At 39.4% G+C, this 19,464-nt stretch overlaps 1 protein-coding gene across 1 annotated transcript; it reads left to right on the forward strand.

The window, feature by feature from the left end:
• Positions 1-1,370: 1,370 nt before the first annotated feature.
• Positions 1,371-19,217, forward strand: AMPD1 (adenosine monophosphate deaminase 1). The gene is made up of 15 exons (XM_063300074.1): positions 1,371-1,462; positions 6,673-6,847; positions 8,942-9,107; positions 10,515-10,680; positions 11,958-12,177; positions 13,069-13,198; positions 13,714-13,908; positions 14,065-14,196; positions 14,297-14,460; positions 16,798-16,924; positions 17,217-17,380; positions 17,942-18,062; positions 18,460-18,633; positions 18,747-18,857; positions 19,042-19,217. Exons 1-15 carry the CDS (start codon positions 1,441-1,443, stop codon positions 19,198-19,200), a joined length of 2,226 nt encoding a protein of 741 aa, XP_063156144.1. The 5' UTR covers positions 1,371-1,440; the 3' UTR covers positions 19,201-19,217.
• The last annotated feature ends 247 nt before the right edge of the window (positions 19,218-19,464 follow it).

A 19,464-nucleotide genomic window follows, 5' to 3' on the forward strand; every position in this document is an offset into this window, starting at 1 on the left:
CCTGGACATAAACTGTTTCAACTTCTACCATCAGGACGGCACTACAGAGTACCATATGTCAAAACATCTAGACATTGAAACAGTTTTTTTCCTTGTGCCATTGCTCTGTTGAACTCCTAATTAATGTAGCATGATATAATGATTGACAAGGTATGGTAAGACGTGACTGCTAAGATGTGACCGGTAATGCTCTGTTAAATGTGAACATAGGTTAGACAACAGGTGCAGTATACTGTCCCTTAATTCTCCCTTTAAATATGAGTGTGTGTTAGTTAATAGCTGTAGTATTATTTCCTTCAATTTTTTTTCTTTCCTGATTGTATAGTTTTAGTAAATAACATTATTACTTTACTATTGTTTATTTTTGATGTTATGTAAATATATTGAGAGCTCTTCCAACGAAGTCAAATTCCTTCTATGTCTAATCATACTTGGCCAATAAAGTATTCTGTTCTGTTCTGTTCTGTTCTGTTCTGTTCTGTTCTGTTCTGTTCTGTTAGCTATTTGTCAGCTAAACTAGTCCCAAATTGTGTAGGTCTCATTTATATGGCATAAGATCTTTGGAGCAAAATCCTTTAAGCTATATACACAGGGTGCTGAGCCATGTTCTGTTGAATAAACTGCAGTTGAATAGGTTCACAAAATATATTAGGTCAAACCCACCAGACTGCATTACAGTTTAGGCTGATGCATGAACCCAGCCTATATTATAGCTTAGATTTTCTTTCATATGAGAACTCCTATAGCTGGAAGCAGAACCTTTCCCACTGTAGTGTCTAGCTGTTGGGCAGTTAATTTTCCTGATTTTTTTGTTTGTGGAGGAAGAAGCTGTGGTTATTGATTGTGGCTTTTAATGCTGTAATTCATATTGAACATTTCAATAATGCATACTTTGTGGATCTGTCAAATGCATAATAAAAATGAAACAAGCTGTCACATTTGATATACATACCTGGAAAAATGTTTTCATTTTTGTACTTTGTTTTAATAATAATTAATATAAACTTATTGCTTTGGTTCAAACATTGTTAAATAGGTTGCAATAGCCAAGGCAGTGAGGCACACATTCAGATTACTGCACTCATCTTAAAAAGAGACAGTAGGAGCTAAATGTTGTTCAAGGAGAAAAGAAGAGTGCCCATTGATGCCAACTAGAAGCCCTACATAGAATGCTGGCATAGTGTTTCATCTGTGATGGTTTCAACGTATTTCTCAATTAACCCCAAATAAGCCTGTGGCTTCATTGGCTGTGGCGAAAAGTTGGTCTAGCTGCAGCTTTAAATAGTCTGTTGCTTACTTGTACGCTCCTTTTAGAGAAGAGGAGTTGGGTTACAAGAGCACAGATCAATAATAAAGAGTGTTGGCTGCCTGTGAACCTTCACTCTTCCGCTTGCCTACTCCAAAGTCAGTTCCTGAAAACTTTGCTGCAGTGGTAGGAAAATGCCACAGGTGAAAGTTCCAGGTAGGTCTAAGCCCAGCAGGTTAGTAGGTAGACTTATCTCATTATAGCAAGGTTGCCTTCATATGTATAAAAGCCATTTGCTACTTTTTTTCCTAAGTACTGGGAAAAAAGAACTTGAATGAGGCATTGATAAGCCTTTTGATTTTCCCCAAATGAGTCATTTGGGCAGAATGGGAAGCAAGTAGCTATTATGCCACAGATGTGAAAAAAGGTGGAAGAGACTGTGAACTCAGTCCAGCAAAACCCATTTCACCCATCCCTGGGCAGAAACTGGTAAGGTGGGCAAGGTGGTACGATGAGGGCAAAAAATGTGCCAAATGAATTACAGGAGTTACACAGAAGTTTACTATGAACCTGGAACTTAGTGCAGCTCGGAAACTTTCTGAGAGAGAGAGAGAGTTTATTAACATTAAAGATTACAAACTATTTGCTAAATATAACTGTTTCATTCAGAGGCGATTATTGAAATATTAACATTCTCTCAAAAGAATGAACAGACATTGAGAATGTACCCCAGCAGCTTGTTTATGGAGCATAAACATATATGTGGATTGTGCATATTTATATTTTTACTAAGAAAATACTCATGTCCAGTTCATTGCTTTCCTCTACAGAGTGCTTATCTTTGAAGGCAGGAGTCTCTGATCACATTCATAAGGGTCTGTGCAGATAATACTTATGAATATGTAAAGATTAAGACCACACTTTTTGATGCATATTAAAAGAATGTACAGAAAGTGCTGTTGATGATGGGACTCTCAGATTCTTGCTTGCCCAGACTGAGGCTTTGAGAGACATTTAAAGTTCTCTTGGGGAGTCTGGCCAAGATGCCCCCCAATGCTTTCTTAATGTTCTTCCTTTCTCCTTGTTGAACAGCTCATAAACAGTGATATGCAGAATGCTTAAGCCACAGCTTTTCAGGCATTTGTACTGAAAATTACAATTGCACAGCTGAGAATGAAGCAAAAAGCTTTTCTCATCCTCCAGTCTGATCAAGTGTTCCATCCTCCAGTCTGATCAAATTTTATGTCATTTCTGACATTAGAGGAGAAACACCAGTATTGTCAAGGAGCCAATCTTTGAAATATTCAATGGACGAATGATTACCATAATCCATTTTCAGCAGCAGTTATATTTGGGAATAAGTTACTGCACAGAGATGGCAGAAGAATGGATCCAAGTGGATTGTGCTGCCCTCATTAGCCTGGGTGAAATGTTGCAAAATGTCACTTTTCAGGAAAACACGTTCTTTAAACCAGATATGGGACAATGAGCTACAAATTATGTGCAAACCACCTCTTTCATACACAAATATACAATTGAAGTCTTATTTGAAAACTGTTGTATTTATTTTTTGCCCAGTTGACTCTGGAGTATTTGTACAAAGCTGGACTCAACCCTCAATTTGCCATCTGAAGGAGAAACTATTAAAGCATCAGTTTTCCTAGAGCAGTCCAATAACCTTGATCAATATTTCTGTGTCAGGATTAATTTAAGCATTATTTCATATCAGGATTTTCTGCCTGCTCATTTGTATTCCCTTTTTTCCACCAAAAAACATCATCCTTGATTTTTTAAAATGAAATTGTAATGGGTAGCTGGAATATATAGTTCTTTCTTAACCAATTCAGAGCTCTCTGTATAGCTTGATTTTTCAGTGTTACAGAATTGAGAAAGTTGGAATCCACTCGATTCTTCTTCTTGAATGAATATACTAGCTTAAAAATCTATTGTTGAAAATTGGCCCCTGCTGAGAAACGAAGAACAAGGCTGCATGGTTGATATTATCACTTGCTTTAGCTTTAGGGCTCTATACTTGGGACTCCTGTTGGACTTAGTGCTTGGCTTGGAAGACTAGGTGTTGGCAGAGTCTGCCCTGGTGAGTCTGCCCTCTCTTTCTGGATGCCTGGCTACTGCTGGGTACAGAGCTAAGCATGAGTCACTTTGTTCAGCAGCAGAGTATGCAAGGATTTGGTTTTGCTAGGAATAAGACTGCTTCTCTGTCTTTCTAGAATGTGGCTGTGGCAATAAAGAAATAGGGTTACCAGATGTCCAGCAAAAGGAGGACCTGTCCTCCTGTTTGTCCTTATGTCCTCCGTCCAGAAGTCATAGCCTTAAAAATTATTGTCTGGCTTTTATTTTCTTGTTTATGGGGTTTTTTTTTACTGTTTTCACAACAGTAGTCATTCAAACTTTTGTGGATTGTGACCTTATAAATTGTCTGCTGCTTTCTTCTTCTCATCTGTTGGTAGCGTCAACAGCCTAGATTTACATTATTTAATTTATTTCCTGCTTCCAGCAATTGGTTTCAATCCAGCCCCTTCAAATCTATGATTACTGCAGTCTGTAGATCACATGACTTGTCATATGTTTCTATAGTGAAATTTGAAAAGCACATTGGGCCGATTCTATATCATCGCTATCATATGTTCTTGAAAATAAAGAGCTGTAGGAAAGAAACTGCAATTTCCAGTCTTTTGATGCTGGAAAAAATAATTTCATATACATTTTTCTGCAGTTTTGCACTGTAATTTTTGTTGTGGATGCCAATAAACTTAAACAGTTAGTGTGTCCTCCTTTCCTCCCCATTTCCTCTCCTTTTCAATTGTCCATATCCTCCTTTGCTTGTTCAGCTATTTGGTAACCCTACACAGAAAGAATCTCTAAGCAGGAGCTAAACATTCAGAACAGAATGATCTCTCTTGCCCATCTTCTAGCCTGTGTCCTCGAGTTGACGAGGACTTCATTCTTTCTAACTCATTCCCAATATGCAATGTCATTGGCATGGCACACAGCTGTCACTAACATGGTCTCCAGAATTCCCCTTTAATCATCATGTAGTATTATGCTTATCTTGCTTATTCCACTTGGACATCTCTTGCTGAAGTATTATCACGTTCTTGCTTCTTCCAGACCCTATTTACAGATCAGATACCCAATGGATTATTTTTTTCACTTCCACTATAGTAATGGTAATACTAGTCATAGTTTATTGTTGTGCAATATACTTGCAGTCTTTTGTATGTGTTGTGAATGCAGATCACAGCATACAATACTGTACACATCCCTATGCATGAGAGATGGCTTTGTGAATGTACACAGATTCAGGAACTCCAGCCCTTCCCTCTGCTGGAGATAGAAAAGGGTAAAATTTGGCAGAAGCTCATGGAGAGAGGCCTGTAAAGAACAGTTGCTGTTCCCCCCCCCCATCTCAGCAATCTCTGATTAATGGATTGGAATTTTCAAAAACCTGGAAGTATCCAGGTAACTGGAACAGAACAATTGTTTCAGGGAACGTCTATTTCTGTAGCCACAGAAAAAATGTACAACCAGGAATTTGCACTAGGTGCTTTATTTCAGTTTGCTCTGCTGAGCTAAATCTCATACTTTTTAAGTCTCTGTACCAGTTATGGAACTGAGTTATTTAGTGTCAGCCTTCAATCAGATCTCCAGCTATGTTTATGAAGATATACTTTTCCTTTAGAACTTATAATGATTCCCCCCCGCCCCCAGCATGCTGGCTAGGGAATCCTGGGAGTTGAATTTCACACATCTTAAATTGCTAAGGTTGAGAAGCACAGGTCTAGAGTACTATATTTTCTTTTAGATGTTCCTTTTTTAACGAATTTGCCAACTGACATACTATCATAATGTAGGAAGTTCTGTAATTTATCTTCTTCTGTGCTGAATGTTTGCATTTTAACATTTAAAGTTAAAAAAGAAAAAGGGAGGAGTTACATTTTATCCTTTTAAAATAAGGTTGATTTCTCTCCTTTAAGATTGGTTTATTTTCCCAAAGGAGGAAGGAAGAATTGAATCCTCCAGTTACCATGAATCTACCCTTCATAGCCAAGAGATAGCATTGTTGGAATTATTTCAATGTTTGCATTTTGATCTTTTAACCCCCTCTTTTGTTCTTAGTTCTTAATCCCTGTCAGTTTCAGCAATATTTCTTCCCTGCTCTCATATTACTCCATCTCAGCAACTACAATCAATGCAAGGGAAATGCAACTTTTCTTTGTAGTGCTTTAAATACAGGTAGACCTCACTTAATGACTGCCCTGTTTAGCAACTGTTTGATGTTATAACAGCACTGAAAAAATAACTTTATAACCAGTCCTCACATTTATGACCACTGCAGTGTCCTCAAGGTCATGTGATTGACATTCGGGCACTTCACAACTGGCTGGCATTTATGATCATTGCAACATCCTGCGGTCACGTGACCACCATTTGCATGCTTCAGGACTGGCTTCCAACAAGCAGAGTTAATGGAGAAGCCAGCAATAAAAATGCAAGTTGTAATCACAAGATGTTGCACTTATCAACCCGCAATGACTGAATGGGAAGTGACGTCGTAAGTCCATCATGGTCATGTGATATTTCGCTTAGCAACCACATCATTTAGTGACTGAGTTGCCAGTCCCAATTGTGGTCGCCAAGCAAGGACTACTACTACCTGCATGCACAACAAATGGAACAGATGGCAATACAACTCATCTGTCTGTTTTTATTTCTATGATGCATCTGCATGCATCCATATATCTATTCTCTGACATTTATGCATTAATGGTCCTCAGCTTCTTAAGTTAGCCTTTTTCATCTCCACTTAAATAAGGCTCCAGTAGTAGCACTAAAAATCTATGCCTAAAAGCCCTACCAGTCAAGACAAAGTATGTTGAGTTAGATGGGTCAATGATGTAGCTAATCATAAACGAGTTATTTCTCTACTCTGCCTCTGTCAGCCCTTCAAGGTAGTCCAGACAAGAACCCAATACCATGAGTACTAACACTACCTCTATTGTAAGATTACAGTAACAGAATCTTGCAAGTGTGAAAGCACATCTCTCCCCCCACCCCCTTGCCTTCATGTTCCAGGGAACTAGGGAGGGTCCCTTCTGAGATGCTAACCATGCTTGCATTCCTTCTGTGGGCTGAGATGTCTCTTATCTGACCGTTACTCTGACTGTGGCTTTTCCTCCTCCTGTCTCTCAAGGATATTCCCACAGACCATTACAGCCTCCTTTTGCTGAGATATATATACAATCAACACATTTTTTCCAGATGGGTTGCTACTTCCATACTTTTTTCTTAGCATTACAACTTGTAGGGTTGATCTCTTCATGGATACATACAAAGTTTAATATCCACCCTTCTGATGGATCAGGTGGATTAAGATGACCTAATGATCTGTTGCCTTGTCCCAACAGAAACAGATGATGCCATGCGCTCCTTTGCAGAGAAGGTCTTTGCCTCAGAGGTGAAGGAGGAAGGGGGGCGGCATGAAATCTCTCCTTTTGATGTGGCAGATGTCTGTCCCATCTCACATCATGAAATGCAAGAGCACATGATCAAACAGGAGAACAAAGATGTTTCTGATAAACGGTGAGAATTGGGCATATGTGTGCTAGAGAGAAAATCTGAAGAAGACAACTCCTGAAAGTTTGGATAAGTAACATCGTAAGGCTGAGGTCTCTGCTATGGTTCCAGTGGTGCTTATTTACCTGCAGACACTTTTCTTCATACTTATCATGCTTTCTGACCCACTTAATTTTTGATAGTAACAGAAATTATTTTAAGAGAGAAGCTGACATGATTCTGTAGCAACTTTTTATTTAACTCTACATAAAACCCATGTGCATTCTTAGAAAATAAAAATTAGAGGCATAGCTTTGTTTGGAAGGGTGGCCATCTAACTAGAAGAAGAACAAAGGAAAGCAGAGATATACTAGGGAGTATCCTGCCAAGAGGGGCTAGGTGGGATACTAAGCAAAATGGCAAATAACATTCCATTTACTGCTTCACGGTAGCCATTTTATGAATAGGGAAGTTCAGCAACATATGCTCACCATTCCAAATATTTCACTAGCCCAGAAAGATTGAGAGTCCCCTGTCATAAGGTGTGGCTGAAAAAGGAATCATATGGGATTTATGTTACCCATATTACTAAACACATACTTCAGATACACTTATATACTGTGATGAGCAAACCTGATTCCTTGCTTGGGAAAGACTCTCAAGACTAGGGAGGTTTACATGTATGGGATATTATTCAATATGACTAATGCAAATGTGCCAGAACAGCCTTCATTTCAAAACATCTAATCTAATATACTTACCAGAGGTGGCCACGTACTTCAGTATGGCTGGCCTTGAAAAGTAAAGGCTTTCAAAATCTAAGGGGGTTAGTTAACTGGAATTACAGGAATGATAGCTTTTGCCTTGCATTTTCTAGTCAGTCAGAATACAGAGTGAGCTGTAGATCTCAAGGAAGTGGACTGGATTCTTTGTGAAGTTAACTCTGCTACATGTGGACTCGACTTCTCCTCTTGGCTGGTTAAAGTAGCAAGAGAGAGGACCAGGAATTGGATCATGACTGTAGTCGGTATCTCCTTGTGGGAGGAGGAGGTGCCAGTGGCCTTGGAAGAGGTACTCAACTACCCCTTTCTCAAGGGGCTGCCTTAGATCCAACACTGAAAGGCAATTACTGTCTTATATCTTTTGGAGGAAGATTGTTGAAACAGTAGTGTGGCAACCATCCAAAAGATTCTGGAAGAAGTAGATTATCTGTAGCCATGACATCAGGATTCAGGTCTGGGTACAGGATGGAAACTGCATTGGTCACACTCACTGATGATTTGTGGAGGGATCTGGATAGAGGGAACATGACCATTTTCATCCTGTTGGACCACTCAGCACCCTTCAGTACTCTAAACCCCAGTAACCTTCTGAACTGCCTGCATGAGTTAGAAGAAGAGGACAGAATTCTTTGGTGGTTCTGCTCCTTCTTGACTGATTAGGCAGATCCAGTCAGAGGTTGCAGGGGGGAGAAGTCAAGTGCTTGGAACTCTACTAAAGGGTGCCCCAAAGCTTGGTCCTCTCCCTCATCCTGTTTAATAATCACACTGCTAAGGAGATTCAGGGTCAGGAATCATCAAAATGCTTCTAATACCCAGCTCTATATCTCCACCCCATCCTCTGGAACAGTCTGCCCTCAGAGGCAAGGTTAGCTTTTACTCTCATGGCCTTTCAGAAATTTGTTAAGACCTGGCTTTTCTCGAAGACCTGGCTCTTTGGAAATTGAACTGTTTGAGTGGGGCTGAGGATATGAGGATACAGTTATTAACTGGGTATTGTTTTTATAGTGTTAACATTATATACTGCTTAGAGCCCTGCTGGACTGAAGCAGTATAAAACTCTTATGAATGAATGAATGAATGAATGAATGAATGAATGAATGCAAATATAGGAAGAAGAAGGGCCTGCAGATGAAAACCAAATTCAAAAGGTCCCAGATCCATTTAAAGACATTTGCATATGGATCAATTCATATTCCTCCACTCCTAACAAATGAACAGACTTTAAATGTTCCAGAACAAGAAATAATAAATGTGGGAAATATATGATCAACTGGACTAAACCGCTGCCAAAGTATGAACACAGTTTAAGCTTGTCTTCCATTCTTTTCACTGATCCCAGGAAGAAGAGGCTTTTGCGGCTGAAAACCATTGCATTGGTTGTTCCTATTGTTGAGCATTCTTCAACCAAACTGTCCACTTTAGATGAAATCATCTCTACTACTGCTCTGTATGAAGATGTACCCAAATTTCAGCGTGTGCAGATCACAGGGGATTATGCTGCAGGGGTCAGTAGCTAAAGATGCTGAGTTATGTCTATCTGTGCCTTCTTTTGTCACTTCTTCCTTCCACCATCCAGATGGTTCAGATGTGATATTACTATCAGTGACTTTTCAATAACAATTATGTAAGATCTAATTTCCATTTGGTAAGATTTCAATGTACTATCCTATCAGCAAGTATTCAATAAGAGGACTATTATACTGTCTTGCAAGAACTATAATTAAACAAAAGGAACCCCTGAAAGCAAAATGATATAGGCACTATTGCAAAGTAGATGTTGCAAATAAGAAATCTTGCTTATTACTTATTACATGAAGTATGCAGGGGAAAATGCATATTTTCAAATGAACTTAAACATTTTATCCTGTGCCACTCCCTGTAAGCCAGCAAGAGATCTATAGAATGGTGCAGACAGTATAAGAGCCTGTGACATGGAAACTACTACATGAAGTCAATATATTTCCTGAGATAAAGTTTTGAACCAAGTAAAAAAATATAGCTATAAAATCTTTGAAAGTAGAACTGAAACAACCACCATCCCTGACTAAATGGAGAAATTATACTACATGATGAGTACAATAATATAACAAAAGCCTGTAGAAAAGTGAATTATTGCTGCTTGTTCCCAATCGCCACTCCACAGTCTGAATCCCAAAGGATACAGTCCTGAAATGGAATGGGAAAGAAAAGGTGCTAATGCTTTCTTGTGATAAATTCTAACTCTGTTGATTAGCAGCAGCAACTGTACCATGAATGACCTAGTATGAATCCAAGACAAATACATCATAAAACAGATTTAGTGAATTAAAAGAAATCAAAATGAAATCAAAACATTCAGATGCTTAGAAGAGGTCCAGTGTTGGCATCTTGTCACAGCTTTTGATTTCCTTTAATTGCTGTCTCAGATGATGGATCATTGGAGGAGATGGCTGCTGCTACAATATTAATTTATTTACAAAACTTATGCCCATTTTTCATTGTAAATATAATAATCTCAACACAAGGCTACAAGATTAAAACCCAAACTATACAACCCCTTAAAACTTTATACTGATGGACTCTCTCCTTCCCCTCATTACCTCAGATCTTCTATGCTCCATCCATTGGGTGACTCCCAATTTGGCAGAGTGCTTGCCCCTGCTAAGATTTGCAAGGACTTATAGGTTGCTAAGCAATGGTCTCTCTCTCTCTCTCTCTCTCTGTCTGCATGATAAGGCTTTCCAGGTATGAGGGTTTGATAGTTGCTATGTGCTGAGGTTTCATCTATTCCATCTTTACTGTTATTACTACAATAGCACAATGCATATAGATTCCATAGTAGACTTCTGTAGTTTTCAACCATTATTGTGTTTTATGCTCTTATGATTATGAACTATCCAGAGATATGTATCTTAACATATGTTAATTTATAGGTATCCATAGAGGACTTTGAATTAGTCTGCAAAGGTCTGTACAGTGCCCTGTGCATCCGAGAGAAGTATATGCAGAAATCTCTCCAGCGATTCCCTAAGACTCCCTCCCAGTTCTTACGCACCATTGAAAATGAGGTGTGGAAGCCCAGTGAAGAGATGTGGCCAGGTAACTTATGAACAAACTTCTTATTGGCAAGCTTTGCTGGGAGTACATGGGAAATATAGCTATGCTTGAAAGAAGGGCTGCTTAGGCTGCCAGTGCAGATTGAACAGGGTCGCGATTGGGGTGAACAGTTCCTGAGGGAGCCCAGTCACTTACCCCTACAAGTGTTTTCCAGAGCAGAAATACCAAGAGATTATGGAACCCAATCAGCAATGCTAGTAAAAATCTGTTGGTGCAGAGACTGGGCACTAAAGATGCAGATACTTTGTATCTTGGCAGAGTGAGATGGGCTTTCTGCCAGGCCCCTGTGAGAGCCAGTCCATCAAATGCAAAAATGGAAGAGATGAACTCTCCTGAAAGAGTTATAGAAGTCTGATTCTCATGTCATCTTTGACTGAGCAAGTATGCTGCATCTTATGGATGCATCTGACTATCTTACAGGCAGATAGTCAGAGACCCTCTGCTATGGAATTCAGCCATGGGTTTATGGCTATTGCAAAGGGAATGTGCTGATGTTCCATTATCCTATATGGGATATTTTTAAACTGGAGATATTGGGGATTGAACCTGAATCCTTCTACAGTACATGAAACAGAAGTGTTATGCCCCTGATCTCCCCTATCAGTTGCATGTAATTCAAACCTTAATTCTTTGGACAGAATTTCTGTTACAAGTCCCTTCTGTGAACGAGGTGACAAAACCTTGAGTGTTCTGAATGAGAACAGAGTTTAATCCCCTTCTCCCTTTACTTTGTAGAATAGCCATAATGCAAGTATGGACAAGCTAAGGCCCCAGAACCAAATGCAGCCCTCAGCAAGCCTATTCTAACCTCATTTGCTTACCAATGTATCTGGGGGGAGTGAAAAGGGAGTGGGGATAAAGACTACGTAGCAGAACAAATACACAGAAATCAGAATGTGTGTTTCATTCACTGGTGTTGTTAGCATATGGTAGGTTTTTTGTGGTAAGACAGTTAATAGGAACAAACTGAGCATGTGATGCTGCATCCTGCAAGAAACAATAAAGAGAAAAGCAAGGGGAGGGGAGAAGTCTTTTGTTCAGATAGCCAAAAAGTCAGAAGTCAAAAGAAAGAATCTCAGCAAAGGTTCTTACTTTTGGCAACCAAGGAAAGCATCACTTGGGGGGGAGGATCTTCTTTCCCAAGATCGAGTTATTTTCTAATGATTCCACAGATCTGTAGAATTTATCTGCATGTCTAGGGTGGCATAGGCCTTGTACCTTTCCTTGCCTCACTTGAGTGCTCCTTTGCTTGATTTTAGTGTTTACTTCAGCAGTGAAGGATGGTGCAGATCCTTTGCAGTCTGACAATCTTCCTGAGAATCTGGACTATCATATAGAAATGAAGGAAGGGGTGGTATATGTCTATGCTGACAAACAAGCTGCTGCCAGGGGTGAGCCCATGGACCTGTCCTACCCTAACCTGGAGGTCTTTCTTGATGACATGAACTTCCTGCTTGCCCTCATAGCACAGGGGCCTGTGTAAGTGTCCTAGGGCAGGAACTAGAGACTCTGAGGTGGAGAAAAGCAGCTATTAACCTTCCTGAAGTACTGAGTGTCACAAAGTAGATAAAGCCACAAGACATATCAGAGGGAGGGGAAAGTTTGGGGAGGTTTTAAAATGTTTTCAAAAGCAATATGCCTAGTTTCCTTGTGTTCCCCATCTGAAAAGGCCAGGAAGCTGTGCTGTTAATTTTCAGCAGTCGTGATCAGAGGGGCTCTGAGGGCTGCAAGATGGTCTCCCCTAGAAATGCTCACCTGTGGTATGGACCATCCACATAAACTGGGCCAGCCTAAGAGTGCCAAGTGCAGAAGTGCAAAATCCCCCAAAAGTGACTTTTTGAAATTAAAAGTAAATTAAATTTTAATAAATTTAATAAATTAATAAATTCAATAAATTCAATAAATTTAATAAATTTATTAAATCAATTAAATAACTTTATTAAATTAATAAATTTAATAAATTATTAAATTATTAAATTTAATAAATCAATAAAAATTAATAAATTTAATAAATTTAATAAATTGAAATGATAAACCAACCACCACCAATTCTCTATATTGATACTTGAGGTCTGTAGCTGAATGCAGCAGCTGTGCTTTGTCTGATTGAAGTGTCATTCCTGCAGACAAAGGAAGCAAGGGCCAAGCTGTCCTACTTGGTAACAAATATGACCCTGCTGCCATGAATTTGGCTACCTCTGTTCAATTTGGAATGTGACATTTATTAAGTTGACAATAGCAGGGACCTTCATGCCGGGTAGATGATGGTGGTATTGGCAAATGCTTTTCTTGCTGCTGCATCTGTGTTTTGTTCCTAATTCTATGGGACACTTATGTGCAAGTATATGATGCCTCTTGCAACTGTTGCAGTAAAACCTATACCAACCGAAGACTTCGATTCCTCTCCTCCAAGTTTAACGTACATGAGATGTTGAATGAGATGGAAGAATTGAAGGAGCTGAAGAACAACCCCCACAGGGACTTCTATAATTGTCGGAAGGTAAGGGATTTGGCTATAACAGTATCTCCTTATATCAGAAAGCATCACGTCAGATAAAGAAGCTGAAGCGATTCTCACAATGACTTTTACCCTGTTACATTCTCACCTAAGTACAGCAGTTACTGGAAATTGTTTCAGAACATCAGTCATCTCATTCTTGCATGATTTTTGGAAATATATATGAGTGAGTAAAGTGTTAATCCATCAAAGATTTTGATTTTCCAAAACAAGAAAGTCAGAATGTATTAAACTAAGCGCCAAATTGTTTCATTTGTTTCACATATTCTATTTTTTTAGACACTGGTCATCTAAACACAAATTAGAGCGATTTAAAAGCACAGGATTGAAGGGCTCCCTCATTATGGTTTACTGAGAATACTGGGAGTTGTAGTTTTTATAACTGGGATGCACTAGCTGATCTATTCAAATATCATTTTTATGATGGGTTCTGAGGGAGATACTCCTCAACAGTAACCACCATCTTCTTCCCAATTGACCTTTGACTCCTCTAACAGGTAGATACACATATCCATGCTGCAGCTTGCATGAATCAAAAGCATCTATTACGATTCATTAAGAAGTCATACCGGGTAGATGCTGAAAGGGTGGTATACAGATCCAAGGATGAAACACTAACACTCAGACAGCTCTTTGAGAAGCTCAGTCTTCACCCCTATGATCTGACTGTGGATTCACTTGATGTGCATGCAGTAAGTTCCATTTTTTCTTTCCTAATGCAAGAGATTTCTTTCTATTACTTGAGTATGGATAAGTCATACAAGCAGTTAAATCCTGCATCACTCTTAATATGAAACCAGCACTTACTGGTTTGTGTACCTGACTATGGCTATTCCTTCATGCTGCAGGGCCGCCAGACCTTCCAACGCTTTGATAAGTTCAATGCCAAGTATAACCCAGTAGGGGCCAGTGAATTGCGTGATCTTTACCTCAAGACTGAAAATGCCATCAATGGCGAGTATTTTGCTACCATCATTAAGGTTAGATAGTATGATATATACATATGTTTGAGTCTGTGTGGGTGAGCATGAAGCAATCTACTGGAAGCAGATCATTCACCTGTTAATTCTGATTTACCAGGAAGTTGGCTCTGACCTAGAGGATTCCAAGTACCAATATGCAGAGCCACGACTTTCCATCTATGGATGCTCACCAGAAGAATGGCCCAAATTAGCTAGATGGTTCACCCAACATCAAGTATATTTGCCCAATATGAGATGGATGATCCAGGTACCCAGAATTTAGTAAGTACAAAAGGGCAATGTTCGCATTTACAAAAGACATTAAAAGTTGGGCTCAACTGTTGGAGTTTTGTTAGTTTTGACTCTAGCTAGGTTCTAATAGTTGCAAGTTATTACTGAGGTTCTGATTTGAATTTTTAAAACAATTTCCAAGCAGTTTAGAAGAATTAGAAAATACAGTTAAAAATGCAAAAATATATGTATGCTGTATGTGTGTGTGTGTGTGTGTGTATAGTGTGTGTGTGTGTGTGTTTGTGCATGTGTATAATAGTAGGAAAGGCTTTGTCATACCTACCATATCTTTGTCATTTGTGGATCAAGAGTGCTTCCAAATTACGCTTTTACTGTGCAGTTTCCCATCTTCATTCATTTTATATAGAGTATAGATGTCATTTATCCTCCATTTATAACCCATTTTTCCACATATTTCCATCTTTGTTTCCTATCATACACATTAAAATCTATTGAAGAGGCAAACATTGAACAATTTTACAATGTCTTTGATTAATAGCACTAGGAGCATCCGTCTGGAAATACCATAAGAAATAGGGTAAGAGTATGCAGATGAAGGGCAGCTAGCTTTCACTCAACTACCATATGAACTTAATATACAAGGACAAGAAGGCCAGAACTTGTAATATCATGGGAAGTTCTAAGAGAATAACTTGCTCCAACAAAGACTGGTGATGGACAACTGCTTATGATCTAGCCCCATCTAATCCACTCTCTGCCAAAGCCATGTGAATTCCTAAATGGCCAATTCCCTGACCAAAAGGCTCATATTTCTCTTCTCTTACATTTTTCTACTAGCAAGTTCCCTTGAGCCACCATTGAGCTACAATGAAACAGGAGATAACTGATTCCTTAGTCAAATAAGGGCAATGTCAGTCTTCTTAGTTGGCTCGAACTTGGCTGAAGCTTCTCAGAAACTTCATGCAGTGCAGCTATTGTAACCTAGAGCTGAAGCCACTTCAACTAGTTGATTGACTTCTGATTGTTAAGATAGTTCCTCTTGTCTTATCTCTTTTGGATTTAAATCTCTTTTTTTTCCTCTCACCCTTTCTGTGGGCTTAATGAAAACCCTTCTTTATGCTCTGTGCTAAGTGATATAAGGAATGAAGCTGGTGAGGCAAGATACAATAATTCCCAGGCTAGATAGAACTGTTATATATCAGGTATCTTTCATGGCCATTAATAGAACAGTCAAATATCTGTTGACTCAGAAGAGCAAGAGGAAAAAGCCTAAAATTTAAACTCTGGAACACTTATATAAGTGTTTTGGTTTCTATTTACTGCCTTGAACAAATCTGTGTATATATGGCTTCATTCTTGTCTGCAATAAAAAGACTAATCAAGCTGGGTCATGCCTGAGAGACTTGTGCCAAGTAAGACAATTCTTGAATAAGGGCTTCAATGTCTGGAGAGCAAAGATTTACTGCTGAACCATATGTGAAGCCTGACAGGTGGTAGTTGGTTATTGCCATTCTCAGGATGCCTGCCCTGGGAAACTCTAGCTCCTAATGTATTTCTCATAGCCTAAGGGAAAGTGTGAGGTGGAATCTTCTGATTCTAACTCCAAGGCTGCAGCCATGGCATAGCCTTGAATCTAATTCATTCTTTTTTAGTTCTTTAGGGCTAGTACCAATATCTTTTAATGGTCACCCTTGTAGGAGAGGTAAAAGGGGCTGGGGCTCCCAGGCAATATTTTTTCTGTTGTCACCTTCATGTTGTGGAACACCCTCCATCTTGAAAGTAGATGGCGATGATGATGGTGATGATGATGACAATGATGGAGGAGGAGGATTAGATTTAGAAGTTGCCCAACTTCAGAACGACTCTGGTATCTTACAGTTTAAAAACAGAAAAAAATAGAAGGAGAATCTGAAGTGTCCAGACAATCATATCCCATATGCCAAAACAAAACAAAAACCAAACCACAACCCAACCCTTAAAAAACCCCACCACTGACACCACCACTCCCATTGTTGGCTTTCTAGAATTAGACAAGAGTTTTTTCTGGGAAGCCATTAAGGAATGAAATACTGTTACACAGTACTTACCATTTTTGTGTTGCTTCTGTTTGTTACTGGTTTTTATTCTGTTTTTATATTTCAATGTTGTAAACTGCTGAGAGTCGTTTCTGTTGAACCTGGTACTATATAAACACAATTTGTAATAACAACAACTTTTGGAGATGCTTGGGGGGAGGGGTACATCCAAGACTTTGGTGAGGTGGCAGGTTTTACATCCTCCCAGTAAACTGGCTTTCAGCCTATTCACTTCTGCTGTGGTGTAGGAACTGAGCTGAATTGGTTCTCTTTTTCCTATCCCTTCCCTCAGTGATGTGTTCAGGGCAAAGAACTTTCTACCCCACTTTGGGAAGATGCTGGAGAACATTTTTCTGCCAGTGTTTCAGGCAACAATCAACCCTCAGGACAATGAAGAGCTGAGTGTTTTCCTACGTTATGTGAGTACTTCCTGCTATGGAAAGCCTGGGGCAGAGGACATGGTCCTAACTCCATTGTCAGAAACTGGCCATGCTCTTTAAAAACACATGCCAGAGGGCAGGGGTAGTTCTATATCAAAAGTCTGGAGGTGAATCTAAGGCAGCACATTCTTAACTAGAGCAAGTTAACAACCCATCAAAATGAGGGTCTTGACCCTGAGAATAACAAGGAATAAGATATCACATCACTATGAGATTTTAGCATCTTGGATAAAGATGGTCATCTTGTACAATATTTTCTTATTATTTGCAGATTACTGGTTTTGATAGTGTAGATGATGAGTCCAAGCACAGTGGGCATATGTTTTGTACCAAGAGCCCCAAGCCAGAGGAGTGGAACCATGAAAAGAATCCATCTTACACATATTACTTGTATTATATGTATGCCAACATCCTGGTGCTGAATCATCTTCGACGGTGAGTTATGGCTCCATCTTGTTTTTGGATTATGCTTTGATACTCAAATTCCCTTTGCTAACTCTTATTTGAAATAATTTATTTATTTATTTATTTTTCAAATTTCTATTACCGCCCATCTCCCCCTAAAGAGGGGGACTCTCTTAAGAATAAATAATATTCTTAAGTTTGATGGTTCTGATAAGGCTAACCACTAACTCTGGCAAGTGTATTATTGCCTAATGTATTTCAAGAATACATTTGCATCAGTCAGATCCCTTCATCAATCCCAGCTCTTAAGAGTCTTCATTCCGGATTCACTGCAGAAGAAAGAACAAATGAATTTGAATAAAGTCAAGACTGTTGAATTCCCACTAAAATTTAGATGTCCAACTATTTTTTGCTCTCTTCTCACTATACATTTGAAAAGGAAGGGAAAGTAGGGTGAGTGTGTGTGTCACAGTATCTAATTAAGTCTTAGCTAGCTGGATCCCTCTATGGAGGGATTCTTCTGTCTCATCTAATTGCTTCTATCCTAATTAACCCAAGATGTATATATAAAGGCCGCCTTACTATTTCCAGGAAGCGTGGTATGAACACCTTCCTGTTCCGTCCTCACTGTGGAGAAGCTGGTTCTGTTACCCACCTCCTGGCTGCCTTCATGACTGCGGATAATATTTCTCATGGCTTGAACCTGATGAAGGTGAGTTCCAGCATTCAAAAGAACTCAGATATAATGCATCCTTTTTAGATGCTTATATGATTTTCCTTCATAGTAATATTACACAAAGAGCTCATCCCCTCTTGAGTTTGGAAACATGGTCTAGCTGGCTTCCACACAGTACTTAGGTTTTCCCAGTGTTCAGATCCCATCATAGATTTCTAAGTGGGGATATAACTGAAATGTTGGAATTTTGTGTTTCCAAGTGCTGAGCAACAATTAATAAATAAGGTAAGCAGCACTAGGATTTATCCTGAGCATAGAAACAATATTACTCAACTTTCTCTTAGAATAAACCTGAAACCTATTCTCTCAGAGAAGAAATTAGAGATCCTGCTTCGTGATTGTACTAATTCAGTCCTGCCGTCTTTTTCCCCAGAGTCCTGTGCTGCAGTATCTCTACTTCCTAGCCCAAATCCCAATTGCCATGTCCCCACTCAGCAACAACAGTCTCTTCCTAGAGTATGCCAAAAACCCACTCCTTGATTTCCATCAGAAGGGACTGATGGTATCTCTCTCCACTGATGACCCCATGCAATTCCACTACACCAAGGTAGGAAGCCAGTTTCTTTCCTAGGATATTTGCTCTTAAAAATGGATGGAAGCTGGCAAGATGGATGGCTGCAGATTTGGCATTTGTGCTTTCAGTGCCTTTTTATTCCTCAGGAGCCTCTCATGGAAGAATATTCAATTGCTGCTCAGGTCTTCAAGCTGAGCACCTGTGACATGTGTGAGATTGCACGCAACAGTGTCCTGCAGTCTGGCCTGTCTCATGAGGTACGATGCTTACTAGAAAATCTCAAGGGTTGCTGAATACCTGCGGATATGACAAGGGTTGACCAAAGGGATAAAAAGGGTACACAGAAGGAAGAGAAGCAAAAGGAAGCTCCTTTTTTTAATTGGAGAACTTAGAGAAGAACTGATTGGAATGCACATGTGACTCATTGCATCTCTTTGACAGGAAAAGCTCCATATTTTGGGCAAGAACTACCATGAAGATGGGCCACAGGGTAATAACATCTGCAGGACCAATGTGGCACAGATCCGCATGGCCTACCGCTATGAAACGTGGTGCTATGAGCTTGATCTTATGGCTGAGGGGCTGAAATCACTTGACTAGGTTGGAACAACGTGCACGCCAACTGTTGGAACCATGGAGCCAGCTGGAGCCAGAAAAATAGCATTGGCATTTAAGCATTAATCAGTTATGGGGAGGAAAGATAGCCTTGACCATATTGTTTCAGCTTATGATTTTTTTAAAAAAGAAAAGAAATGCAGCATGTTTCCTAAACTCTTTGTACTTCTTTGTTCTACAAACATCAGTTTTCCTAACATCTTGGATGAAAAATCTTATTACAGCTGAGTTGAAACATTGTGTTAAGCC

Source organism: Candoia aspera, chromosome 3 (assembly GCF_035149785.1).
Source record: "Candoia aspera isolate rCanAsp1 chromosome 3, rCanAsp1.hap2, whole genome shotgun sequence".
Classification (NCBI taxonomy): Eukaryota; Metazoa; Chordata; class Lepidosauria; order Squamata; family Boidae; genus Candoia; species Candoia aspera.

Bases quoted from the DNA above. Each gene is read 5' to 3' on its own strand.
- AMPD1 (XM_063300074.1), top strand. From the start codon at position 1,441: ATGCCACAGGTGAAAGTTCCAG. The intron at 10,681-11,957 runs GTAACTTATGAA...GCTTGATTTTAG, and splicing joins CAGTGAAGAGATGTGGCCAG to TGTTTACTTCAGCAGTGAAG. The intron at 18,634-18,746 runs GTAGGAAGCCAG...TTTATTCCTCAG, and splicing joins TGCAATTCCACTACACCAAG to GAGCCTCTCATGGAAGAATA.